Here is a 12,708-nt window from a genome sequence, read left to right as displayed (position 1 = left end):
TACCTCATTTTTGTAAGTGTGTAGTTTATATGGCACCTCCTTCAGGATGGCTTCCCTGACTACCCTGTTTAATTGGCATACCCATCCCCAATACTTTCTCTTGTATCACCTTGTGTTAGTTCCATCAAAGCACTTGTCACCACTCCCAAGCTTCATGTGTATCTGCTTTAGTTCTCCCCTAGTAGAACATAAGCCCCATAATAATAGGATCTTATTTATCTCTCATCTATAACCTGGTGAGTGCCTAAAATGAATTCTGCTTTGGGAAGCACAAAATTCCAATTATAATATAAATGAGTCACAGGCTGTAAGTACAACATAGGGAATATAATCAATAATATTGAGTGCCTAAAATGATGTCTAGCATGTAGTTGGTGTTCAAAAGATATTTTGGATTATTGAATGAGTTAATGAATCCTCTCCATTATTCTATAAGACCCCAAGGATGAGAAAAAAGAAATTTTGAAAGCTTATATAATTTGTGTACAGTCCCTCAGCAAAACATTGGTAGAGTTTCTAATTGAAATCAGAACTGTGAACTATCTGGGCACAAAGCCCATGGTCTTAACTAACATAATAATGAATAAACATTTACTGGGCAACTGCTATATGCCAGACCTTAGAGAAGTCGGCATAACTGTTAACCAAAATCGTTGTCATCTATGTAGCTTTTCTAGTGCAGTGGAAGACCAACTTCAGATCTCTGTGGCACTCTTAATCCCTGTATTCAGGATGTAGCCTAAATTTGGGGCTTGTACTCATGGGGTTTCCAGAGCATCTGCTAAAGATTATTTGATGAACAAAAACCAATTTTTTCCCTTTAGGTATCAGCCCATAAAATCTTATTAAACTTTCAAATTTTATCTTTATATATTTTACCTTGGTTTATACTTTTTTATACTATGTTCACATACATGGTCTCATTTAATGCTTACTGGAAAGAGAGACAAGTTTTATTATCCCCTTTCACACATGCAAAAAAGTGAGGCTGAGAAAGTTTAAATAACTTGCCCCGGTCATGCAGCTAATAGGAGATAAAAACAACTTGAATTCAACTCTTTTGATTAGGAGCGTTACATTATCTTTAAATTGTTCCCACACTGCATTGCTTTTAAAGAAACTTTCACTTTGGTTTTTGAACTGTAGGCTTGTGTCTTGGATATAGCTTATTAGTAGCAGTGCATATATGTAGATATGTAAATTAATTACAATTATAATAATGAAAAATGTATATATGAGCAATTTTCATTTCTTTAAGAACTTTTTAACTTGTACCTCATTTCATTTTATTGATTATTTTTGTATTATCATTTATTCATGGTAAAATATTTTAGATTTTTGAAAGAAAACTTTGACATTATAAATTCATATTACACAGAAATGAGTAAAGTAAAAACTGAAAACTCTCCTATTTTCTTGCCCTCACCTACCTAAGTGTTTTTCCCCAGGGGTAATTAGTATTTATAATAAAAGTTTGTAGTTGGATTCCTAGCCCTTATTATTTAAATATGATTTAATTTAAACAATTTTTGTTATTTAATATTATAAAATAAATTTAATATGTTTAGCCCCTCAAATATAAATATCTTAAAAACTAGAATATTTGGAAAACAGAGAAAAGGAAAAAATTTACTTATTGTCTCTTTTAACACAGCTATTTTTCCCATCATTTCCATTAATTTTTCAATCAGATCTTTTACATGATTGTGTTGAGCCTTTACTTCTGCCTAAAAATTTCAAGAAAGTAAATGAGTAGAGGGTTAGTGAAGTATAGTAAATCAAGAAAAGGTGGATTCAAGAGATAAATGAGGAAAAGGAAAGAGAAAGGAAAATCTACTTTCAGGAGTGTTGAGGGGTAAGTTTTCAGTGGCACTTCTATTGATTTGAGGATCTAAAAGGGAATGGTCAGAACACCTAAGGGCAGTGTGCTGGGAAAGAGACGCTGCCTAAAAATGCCTGTGTCTGTTAAATCAGCAGAAGTGCAAATAGCATTGCAAACTCTTGCTAAAATATTCATGAGTAATTTTTGAATTAGATATAATTTATTTCCCAAAGATTTCATAGCATCTCTTAAAAGAGCTTTGTGGCATCATTCGGTTTTCTATATTCGTTTATTCACTTACTCAACAAATACATATTGCTAGGTGCCAAGCAGTGTTTTAAGTACTAGAAATATGATAAATATGACAGGCAAAGCTCCTACTCTTAAAGCATTTATATTATGCATATGTTCTAGTGGAAAGATGGGAGGGAAACAGGCAAACCAACAAATACATGAATACTATGATTCCAAAGACAGGTGAGCCCTGAGACTACAGAGAGATATGGTGGAGGGACAAGACTCTGGGGGCTCAGGCTGGGCAAGGGAGATTTGGAGTGTTCAAAGCAGACAAATGTTCTTGTTTCTATTTCGTATAGGCCATGTTCGTCGCTGTGAGGAGAATGTTTGTTGGGAATCAGAAGTGGGGGTGGTGGCTAGGTTGGACACTATAACAATGGTCCAGGTAGAAGATGATGTTGGGGGGGTGAGGCAGAGAGGAAGAGAAGAGAGTTTTGTTTCAGGATAAGTTTTTGAGATAAAGTCATAAGGACTTGCCGATAAATTAGCAAGTTCATGTGAGGAAACTAGGGGAACAAAGATGAAAAACCAAGGTTTTGTTGTGTATTATTAGGCAGACAGTGGCACAAATTACTAAGGTGAGAGAAGACAGGCCAAGGAACAGATACAGAGGAAAAACTAAGAATTCTGTTTTGGGAGACACAAAATTCCACTTATAATATAAACGAGTCTTGGGTCTGCCAGTACAACATAGGTAGTAATCAATCATCAATAATAAAGTAATGCTTTTGTATGTTGACAGATAGTGACTACATTTATTGGGGTGAGCATTTACTAATGTAGATAACTGTCAGTGACTGTTGTACATCTGAAACCAATATAATATTGTGTATCAACTACTTCAATAAAAAAATGTTTTTTAAAATAGAATTCTGCTTTGGGTATGTTGAATTTGAGAGGCTTAGGTAGCCAAGAGGTCAGGTAAATATACTGGTCAGGTTCAGGGAGAGGTCAAGGTGGGCATCAGAGGTGACATTTAAAACCTGAGACTTGTTGTGATCACCAAGGGAATGAGAATAATTAGAAGAGAAGAAGGCTACAGAGTCTGAAAATATTTAAACAACAATTTAAATAAATATAACATGTTTTCCCAACAGTGAATCATGTATACTGTACTGAGATCTGGACTCAGAAAAAAATATGTATTAATAGGTACTGAAGTTACAGGAAGCAAGAATGTACTTTTCTCATTTGCATCTTTCAGTGCCCTTGAGAAATATTTGTCTTATTTGTTAGACTGAACCACACACATGAGAGTTTACTCATTTATTTGTTTTTGCCTTACTTCTGATAAGGGTTTGCCTTATTTCTGATTTTTGCCAGTGATCTTGCTAAGAAAAATGCAGTGTAATGTTTTAATTCACAGATGCTTACATGTGGGCATCAACTTGGTGGATTTCTCATGGTAAATTAATATTCCATTTTAGAATTCCATTTTTGAACATGTAAACTATATTCCTTAACTGAAAGTACATTTTACAAGTTAGAAAGGTAAATCAGACACACACACACACACACACACACATATATATATATATATATATTAAACCCACATATATATGAAACCATATATACATGAAACACACATGAAAAAACTGAGGCTGATAAAGTTTAAATAAGCTGCCCTGGTCATATATATATATATACATGTATATATATATGTTTACCTTTCTAATTTATATATATATACAGATTAAAAATCATGTATAGATTCTCTGGGTGCTTCTCCTCCCCACTAACTGGTGTGTTTTTGCATGCTAATTATAGGATAATGTGTCAATGAATCATTCACACACATTGTTTTATGTTAAATAATCCCCCTGAGTCATTGATTTTATTTGACCTTTATGAATGGAAAGAAGTAACATTTCAAGGGACTTTTGATTAACAGATAATCACCTTATTATACATCTTCTAAAACTATAAATATTACTTGGAATATTGTTTTCCATTATGACTGGTTGGCATAAAAGGCCTTCAGGGATGGAATGTTATGTTCCAGAAGAAAAACTTTAGAAGTTTAGATGACTAAAACGTTCTGGGTGCATTTTGCAGCATTCAAGCATGTGTGTGTATGTGTGTGTATGATTACTAAATACAGTGCACTGTGTTCTGTTGGTAAATGTTTTTCAGTCTCTAACTTTATCTAAAAATTATCTTTGAAATGCCTTTATTTTTTAGAATTTATGTTTCTTTTTTTTATATGCATCAGTATTTCTTTCCTCCCTTCTGTCCGTCCAGAATTTTTTATCTGAGCACCTGCAGTTAGGGAGGTTAAAGCTCAAGGAACAGGAGCCCTGCAAGACCTGGGTGAGGGGTTAGCAGTAACAAGGTAGCAAAAGGCTTACAAAATGGAGAGGAGAAAACAGAATGTAGGGCATGTGATATTCTGTATCTACAACAACATAGGAAGCTCTGCTTAACCTCTTGACCCCACTTTCTCAGCACATAAAGTGGAAAGGAAACTGATCTACTTTCTCTGTGGTTGGGTTAATTTTTATCATATTTTGGTGAAATTTATATGGAGATGGTAAAGATCACAAGTGGAGTCTGAACACTTAAAAATGCAAAAATTCTGCCCAGTGATGTATGCTTTCCTTCCACAGGAAACTGTCCCATCCAAAGCTAGTTCAGCTTTACGGAGTGTGCACACAGCAGAAGCCCCTTTACATTGTGACAGAGTTTATGGAAAATGGCTGTCTGCTTAATTATCTCAGAGACAGAAAAGGAAAGCTGAGGAAGGAAATGCTGCTGAGCATGTGCCAGGATATAAGTGAAGGGATGGAGTATCTGGAGAGAAACTGCTTTATTCACAGGGATTTAGTAAGTATGGTGCAAATTCGCTGGTTATTTTATGTATTATATTCAGAAGGACATGACAACTTGGGACTTTCAATACATTGAATAATGCATCGCTTGGCTTAATTTTTAAACATTTTCTCATTTGTGTAATTTGCTGGAAAATGTAACTTCAAATTTAGTCGCCCATTGATTCTGTAGCTAAGGAAGGCGTTACTCTCAATATGCCTTGAGTTAATCCACCACCACACTAACCAACTGACAAAACGAGTTTACTTTTCTTTCCTCTCTTCCTGCTTTTCTTTGTCCTTCTCTTCCTTGGGCCTTTCTTCCTTTCAACCTATAATCAAACCTGTACTGAGAGCTTAGTGTTGTCCAAGCACCCTGCTGGGTGCCGGAGATAATAAAACAGGGAAGGACACCCTCCAGGGGTTCCTCCCGGAGCGTAACGCCCCCTTGTGGATGAGGGTTGCTTCTCACCAGTACCGGTGCCGCATTACTGGCTTTCTGTCCTGGAAGCTCACAGCAGTCTTACCAAAAGGAAAAAATTGAAGTTTTCTTGCTCCAAATGATCATAGTTCTGCTTTCCTGTCTTGCTACTTTTCCTTGAAAATCATTTTCTAGCCACTCCATCATGATAGTCATACTATTCCTTCTATGTCCTTCCATGTCTCATTTCTAAGCCCAAAAATTAACTCCAGGGAGAATTTGAGAATTTCTGAAAAGTCCCTGACACTGTCCCGCAGAGGGAATTCTGTACTTCCATCACCTGTGACCAGGGTGATGGTACTATTCATCATTCAGGCTGGAGTATTTGGGGAAGAGGAAGGAGGCATCATTTGATGGGCCCCAGCACACTATTGCTTGTTCTACACATGGCTTAGACTCTAAGGCATTTATTGTTTCCTACTTCCTATAATAGTTAATTGTTTACATTGTTTACATGAGTATTAGACTCTAAACTCCTTAAATATCAAGGCCTAGACTTCTGAACTGCAGAGCAGTGTGATGAGAACACAGGTCGCACAGCAATGGTTCGCAAACTTAGTTGTACATCAGAATCATCTGGAAGCTTTCAAAACATCCCAGGACCCAGGCCGCACCCCAGACTAATTAAGTCAGAATCTCTGGGGGTGGAGTCTAGACATCCATATATTTTGAAATTTTTCCTGTTAAGTCCAATGTGTGATCAAGATCGAGAACTGCTGCTCTAGAGCTAGACGGCCTGGGCTGAACCCTCACCTTTGTTTCTTCCTAGCTCTGTGACCTTGGGCAAACTAGCCAGCAAAGTGGTAGTAGTTGTAGCATCTCCCTCCTGTGGGCTTGTTGGAAGGATTACATGAATTAATATGTGTAAGCACGTAAAACAGTGTCTGGCATGTGGAAGAGCTCGGCAATGCTAACACTCGCCATTACATAGCTAGACCGTTATTCTGCATCTCTCATGGCATATTCCCTGGGGTCCAGCCCACAGTTTTGAGCAAACCTTTGAATGTGTGCATAGAGCATCAATTCCACCTTGCTCACTTTCCTAGTCTCTGAAGATTTGTCTTTCTTGATAAGGATTAGAACTCAAAACTCAGTCAGGTGACAGTTCTGGTCGTTTTATTTGCTCTTGATGGCTTCTCTCAGACCCTCATACCCTTGGTTTTTTTCTTTGATCACTTTCTTTTGTGTTCTATTTTATCCACCTACAGGACACTTAAACTGTATGAGCTAATAATGAGTCTTTTCCCTAAAGGGCTTGTCTTTGGGATCATTGCTGGCACTTGTCAACATCTTACAAACTGCCTCCTTCTGGCTTCTATTTTGAGTTTCTTGCTTTTGTTTTTGAACTAACCAAACCACAAATTAGCTGAAAAGAGAATAACTCTATCAAACCACTGACCTACAAATCAATGATTTTCTTGACTAAGCTGACTGAAAATGAATTGTTGTGACATCAAATAGATTGTTTCTGCGTTATGTAGCATATATAAAGTTACCTTAGTTCACTAGTAACTTAAAGAAATGTGAAATTATCATTATCAATAGTTTTATCAATGAAATGTAAGTTTTAAAATACAATTCCTTAATTTTTATTAGCAATTACAGATCCCAAAGATATATAATGCCTTCCCTTCTATGATGTGCATATTGGATTTTCCTTTGGGTTTATGTGGATAAATTTAAAAATACATACTTTTTTTATGTCCCAATTCATAGTTTAACTTCTCTGAGATTGACTTAATCCTCATGTTTATCAAAGATATGTCTTAAGATAAAAATATTTAAAAGGAAAAATATTAAAGTTTCTTTTCATTTTTGGTTATTTATTTGAAGAATCATGAAAATCCATCATGTGAGGGCAGATATATTGAAATATATATATATATATATATATATATATATATATATATATATAAAACAAGGAATCACCATAAAAATAACATGTCTGCACATACAGAGAATTGGTTTAGGGTCCCATATAAACTAAGGAAGAAGAGAATAGAGACTTCTGAAAGAAAAACTTATATTCAACTTGAATTTTTTCTTCTTTCTATAGGCAGCAAGGAACTGTTTGGTCAGTTCTACAAGTATAGTAAAAATTTCGGACTTTGGGATGACAAGGTACATGGCATATATTTTTGTTTACTCATAAGGGGGGATCTCACATTTGTCTGCTGACAAACTGAAGATGTTCATAGGTCGCTCATTTCCTCTGAGGGAAGTGCTGATGTGGTTCTATGGCCGGCTGACCCACTTTGAATTTTAGAACATGCACCAGTTCTAGCTGTGAGGCAAACGGATACTGGGTACTATTCTTCTCATCTTCATTCAGGTCATTATTAATACAATTATGGCATGTCTTAAAATTGCAAAGAATTTCTCAGTCCACTCACCGTATGTGTAAGACTAAGAAAAAAGCTTTTCTAATACATATATATTTCTGAAAGAAAAAAGAATAAATTTGTTTGCTCAGCTCTGGTTTTTCCATGTCATCATCATGCATTTCTATTACCAAGTGTAGTAATTTACTTTAAGTCTACACCTCAAAAAAGTGTGGAAAATCTACCCTTACTTCCTAGGACTCAGTGCAGTTTGTGTTGTGAGCCCCTTTTTCTTCAGGTTGCTAAAAATTGAATCCCAGTGAACTTAAGGTCTCTCCCCAACTTTCTTCAGGGTCAGAATCCAAGTTCTGTGTGTTTCATGGCCACATACTGGATATGGTCCCTGTTATCCGTTGACGCTGGCATTCTTGCTGCCGCTGCCCTGTTTTGTCCTTGCCTGGCCATCTGCACAGGTGGCTGCTGACTCATCCTGAATCTCTGTCTGCAAGATTCCTTCTTATCTGGACTCCTCCGTGATTAGAAAACTCACAGGACTGTGTACGGCCCTGTTTACCTAGTCACGTCCACAGCTGTTTGTTCTCTGGAATCTTTCTGTCTTGCCTGGGATCAGCCTGGAAAAGAGGGCACAGATATGGTTTTGCTCTTGAGTCCCACCAGCCCCTTGTAGGGAAGTGTGCCTTCGCTCCCCGTTCTGTGACCTGGACAGGCCTTAGCTCAGCTGCCCACTAATGTCCGCTACTCCTCCCCTTTCCCTTTGATCCCCCACCTCCCAGCTCAAGGGATCTTTTTCTAGAGGGATGGATGGTGGTGGTGGTGGTAAGGAGGTATCACTCTTATTCATCAGCCATTCTTCCAAATATTTTGTTAATAACTTAGTTCTTTTCTGGAAAGACTTTTGAAGCTCAAAAGGTATGAAAAATGGCTCTTACCCTTTTGTTTTCTATTATTCTTTCTTTCATCTAGTAGAATGACCTCTGGCTCAATAAAGGGCTTAAAGGTGGGTAGAGTATCTGAAAAAAAAGTGGGAATGTCGGGAAGCATAAATAAATAATTATAAATAAAAATATTATACTGCACACTCTAGGAGCTACAGAGCACAAGGTGCTTATCAGACCTTCTTTTCAGACTCCCACACTTGGATGCTGCTGCACACAAGTCTCAAAAAAGAGAGAGGTTTAGTTTTTTTGTTATATTTTAAAGAACAAACTAGTTATTACTGATTTCTTTCCATATAGAAATGCCATTCTAATGCATTAGAGCGTTTTCACATCAACTGTATTATGTTTGAATACAGACATAATATTTATTTTTCCCCTTCTTTATGCCCCCACACAAATATATGTGTGTGGGTGTGTGTTTGTGTGTGTATATATATATATATATATATATATATATACACACACACACATAATACACATAAAGAAAGAAAATCAGGCATCCAACTTTGCATTCCTCTTTCCCATACACTTACCTTTGGCTTTCTCTTTATAGCTCTGGTTGTTAGAGCATGCAACATGCTGCTTTGCAGACTGAACATGGCCAAGGGGGTACTGATTCCTTCAGTTTGGGGCTGAAGAACTGCTTAGGCTTTCTTTGACCCAAATAAACACAGTCGAGGCTTGGTTTGGGGAGGAAACACAATATGGGACACTTTCCCACTCTGATAACAAGAAGAAAATGTATACAGAACCTATCTGGGATAAAATATTTCCTCTTTTAGAACTTGGAGTTGCAGGGATGTGAAGCAAGTAGAACTTGGAGGTAATTAGCTCTTTGAATCTGGTGGCCTTAGGTATGTTTTGGATGATGAATACATCAGTTCTTCTGGGGCCAAGTTCCCGATCAAGTGGTCTCCTCCTGAAGTTTTCCATTTCAGCAAGTACAGCACCAAATCTGATGTCTGGTCGTTCGGTGAGCGAACTCAATTTTCGTTTGGTGGCACTTGATTTAGCCAAACCTGCCAATCTTGTTTAAACTTTGATTTCTTAATATGATATAGCATTTAAGAACAAGTCCTGAAACTGTGCTTCTCTCTGGAGTTCTGACTGCTGCCCAGTGGTCTTTCTGCTGTCATGCACCTCCTGGCCTAAGTTTGTCCTTCAGACCTTTTCCCTTTGCACTGTGCACTTGTGCTAAGACTGTAACAAGAACTCTACTGATCTAGAAAACAAACTCAGCCAACTTTTGTGTACCACAGAGACATGCAAAGAAAAGTGATTTTAAGGTGTCATTGAATTTTGAATGTAGTTACTAGGCCTCTTTGGCTGACTGCTAAGCAATGCCACCTCATTTACTTCATTACCTTCAAACCGTGTGGAATTTAGACATAGGGTCCCTTGTGGTTTGTCAATTGAGATTTATACTGGGTAACTTTCCTCACTGAGAAAGTGATACTGTACACGCAGGTCCAGTGGCTTTTGTTCCTTGAGTTGATTTTGAAAGTGTCAATAAATATATGATAATCTATTATTTTTCACCCAGATCTTCCTGGATCCTTTTTTTGGGTTTGGAGAGATAATTGAGATTTTTGAGATATATAAGGTATCTGAGATTCACACTCAGAAGTGTGTGAATTTTTATTGTCCACATTAAGGTTAAACTTGTATCATTGATCCCATTAGGTCTCCACTGACATGTGGCAGTCTTGGCTGGTGACATTTTAAGTTCTAGTGGAGAGCAGTTACGCTATGAGACCAATGGATAGCAACAGAAAGACCTCATCAGGAGGTCACAGAACAATTAGAACCCCTTGAGCTTTACCTGACCACTGGCCTCTCTTCCCCACCGCACAGTGAGCTTCAGCTACATGGACTGGTCTCTTTCTTAAGAATCCTCTGGCTCTAGCATAGGCCTGACCTCTAATCAATACCTAATACACATTTGTAGAATGACTGAATAATTAAATGAAGTCAAAATGGGAAACTTGAGGGAGTTTCACTAATCAATCAATCAGTGATTAATGAACACCTACTTCCGTACAGAGCTCCTGCTAGAAATTCTGAAGCTCTACCCAGCAGTCTACTCTTTCAATAGAAAGCTACATCTATCTCAGTGGGCTGCAGAACTCACATAATTCTGTCATTTTCTATAGAAAGGCAGAAAGGTTTATTGGTTTCAGGGTGGAAGACATAAGCATACTTAGAAATGAAAATGTTGGCAGCATTTTCTACCAATAGAGAGGCAGTCAAGACCAGTGCAAAAAAAAAAGACATTGTTTTCACTTGGAATATTTTCAGATTACAGGCCTATTCAAACACTAAGATACTCATGGTCTGATTCCTAAATGAAATTGCTCTCATTATGAATGATTGTAGTTCAAAGGCCAAACAAGAAAATAATGCCTTGTAGTTTGAAACAGTTCTTTCAGTTCCAAGTAATCATTTCTCTCTAACCTCTTGTTTTAATGCATTTTATTTGTAGGCGTTTTGATGTGGGAAGTGTTTACAGAAGGAAAAATGCCTTTTGAAAATAAGTCAAATTTGCAAGTTGTGGAAGCCATTTCTAAAGGCTTCAGGCTGTACCGCCCTCAGCTGGCACCAATGTCCATATATGAAGTCATGTACAGCTGCTGGCATGAGGTGAGAGTCCCTTACCTTCCTGCAAAGGTTGGCAGTTCTAGCACCTAAGAACAGACCTGTTTACCACAAACATTGCCCCAAGACTCCATCGGGCAGAAAAAGGTAAAGACCACTGAGAGCCGAGAAGTACCATCGCTGTGTGGAGCTCACCCTTGCAAACCCATTCATTCATTTTGTTTCTAACAATGGCCTTTCATCTGAGGAATTCAGTGCATTTTCTCAGTCTTATCTTCCTGAGATTGTTTCTTGCAGAAACTCTTAATGTTACTAAAGCCTCGGTGATAGATGGTAATAGACATTTACCCCCTGTTAGACAGAAACAAAGGATAAATTCAGGTTTGTTAAACCTCCGCATTGAAAGAGAAGGATAGTGTTTTTATTTAACTCTAATTTGTCTTGCTTTTCCAAGGCTAAAAGTAATTGGCTTCACCTCTCCTTTGGCACTCACGATTCCTGATAGAAAGATTAAACCAGAATAGGAATGAAGGAATAACGCATGCGAAGAACATCTACTTAGGCAATTCTCTCTCAGGAGTTCAGTTTCTCTTTTCTTGAAATGCCAAGCTTAAAAATAACGCCAAAGTGGTTTATGTCCCAACTCTGTCTTTTTCTGGTCACAGATTCAACACACCCCTTTCCTTCGCATCAACCTCCCCTGTGATTTTGGCAGCACTCTTTCCCCAGCTGACAGTTTCAGCCCAGAAAAAAAACACAGCTGGGTGAGGAGTGTCCTTCTGGCTGAAAAGAAATCACTTGATTCCCCATCCACAAACACTGGACAATTCAGTATTTCAAGAGCATTGCAGTTGTTCACACTCTGGAGAAGTATTACTTTTGTGAAGATCCCTGATGTATGAAAATATTGTACATATGATCAACTGTTCTGCAAGGAGTCCTGGAAGACATAGAAAAATGTTAAGTGCATGTTAGTAGCCAACAACTGCCTTAAAAGCCTCTCTGCAGTAACAGTGTAAATAGCTCAGGACTATATACTGTATATGAGATAATATACATGTACCTGTGCATACAAGGTAATACTTACTAAGATTTTATATATCTGAGGAGAGAAATAGAAAAGGGAGTAAATGGGATACCGATAGAAGGACCTAGTAAATGACCTCGGCCTCAAATTGCAGTCAGACATCAATTAAAACAATGGTTTTGATTCTGCTGATTTATTTGTTTGCAAAAGTTGATTTTGCCTACAACTTCTTTAATGTCACGTAAAAGCCGCAAGTGCTTAGGCACCCCTAACTTCAAGCCTGATTATATTACATTGATGTGCATATTTCATAGGCTCTACTGTCTGCAGAAACTTAGCCCCCTCAAAAAGCTCCACAGTTTATCCTTGGCATCTCAAGGAGCACTCTACCATGTGCTC

General features: G+C 37.5%; 1 protein-coding gene across 2 annotated transcripts in view; it reads left to right on the top strand.

Moving 5' to 3' along the window:
- TXK (TXK tyrosine kinase) overlaps nucleotides 1-12,708 on the top strand; it is a 64,151-nt gene that overhangs the window by 49,985 nt on the left and 1,458 nt on the right. For both annotated transcript variants that reach the window (XM_036892576.2, XM_057502198.1), the window contains exons 11-14: nucleotides 4,726-4,942; nucleotides 7,464-7,528; nucleotides 9,542-9,660; nucleotides 11,170-11,327. In XM_036892576.2, the coding sequence (XP_036748471.2) occupies nucleotides 4,726-4,942; nucleotides 7,464-7,528; nucleotides 9,542-9,660; nucleotides 11,170-11,327 (559 nt within the window). The remainder of the gene's footprint in view (nucleotides 1-4,725; nucleotides 4,943-7,463; nucleotides 7,529-9,541; nucleotides 9,661-11,169; nucleotides 11,328-12,708) is intronic.

This window comes from Manis pentadactyla, chromosome 5 (assembly GCF_030020395.1).
Source record: "Manis pentadactyla isolate mManPen7 chromosome 5, mManPen7.hap1, whole genome shotgun sequence".
NCBI classification, from domain to species: domain Eukaryota; kingdom Metazoa; phylum Chordata; class Mammalia; order Pholidota; family Manidae; genus Manis; species Manis pentadactyla.
Note: the sequence above shows the minus strand (reverse complement) of the source record. Positions and strands in the feature narration are given on the sequence as shown.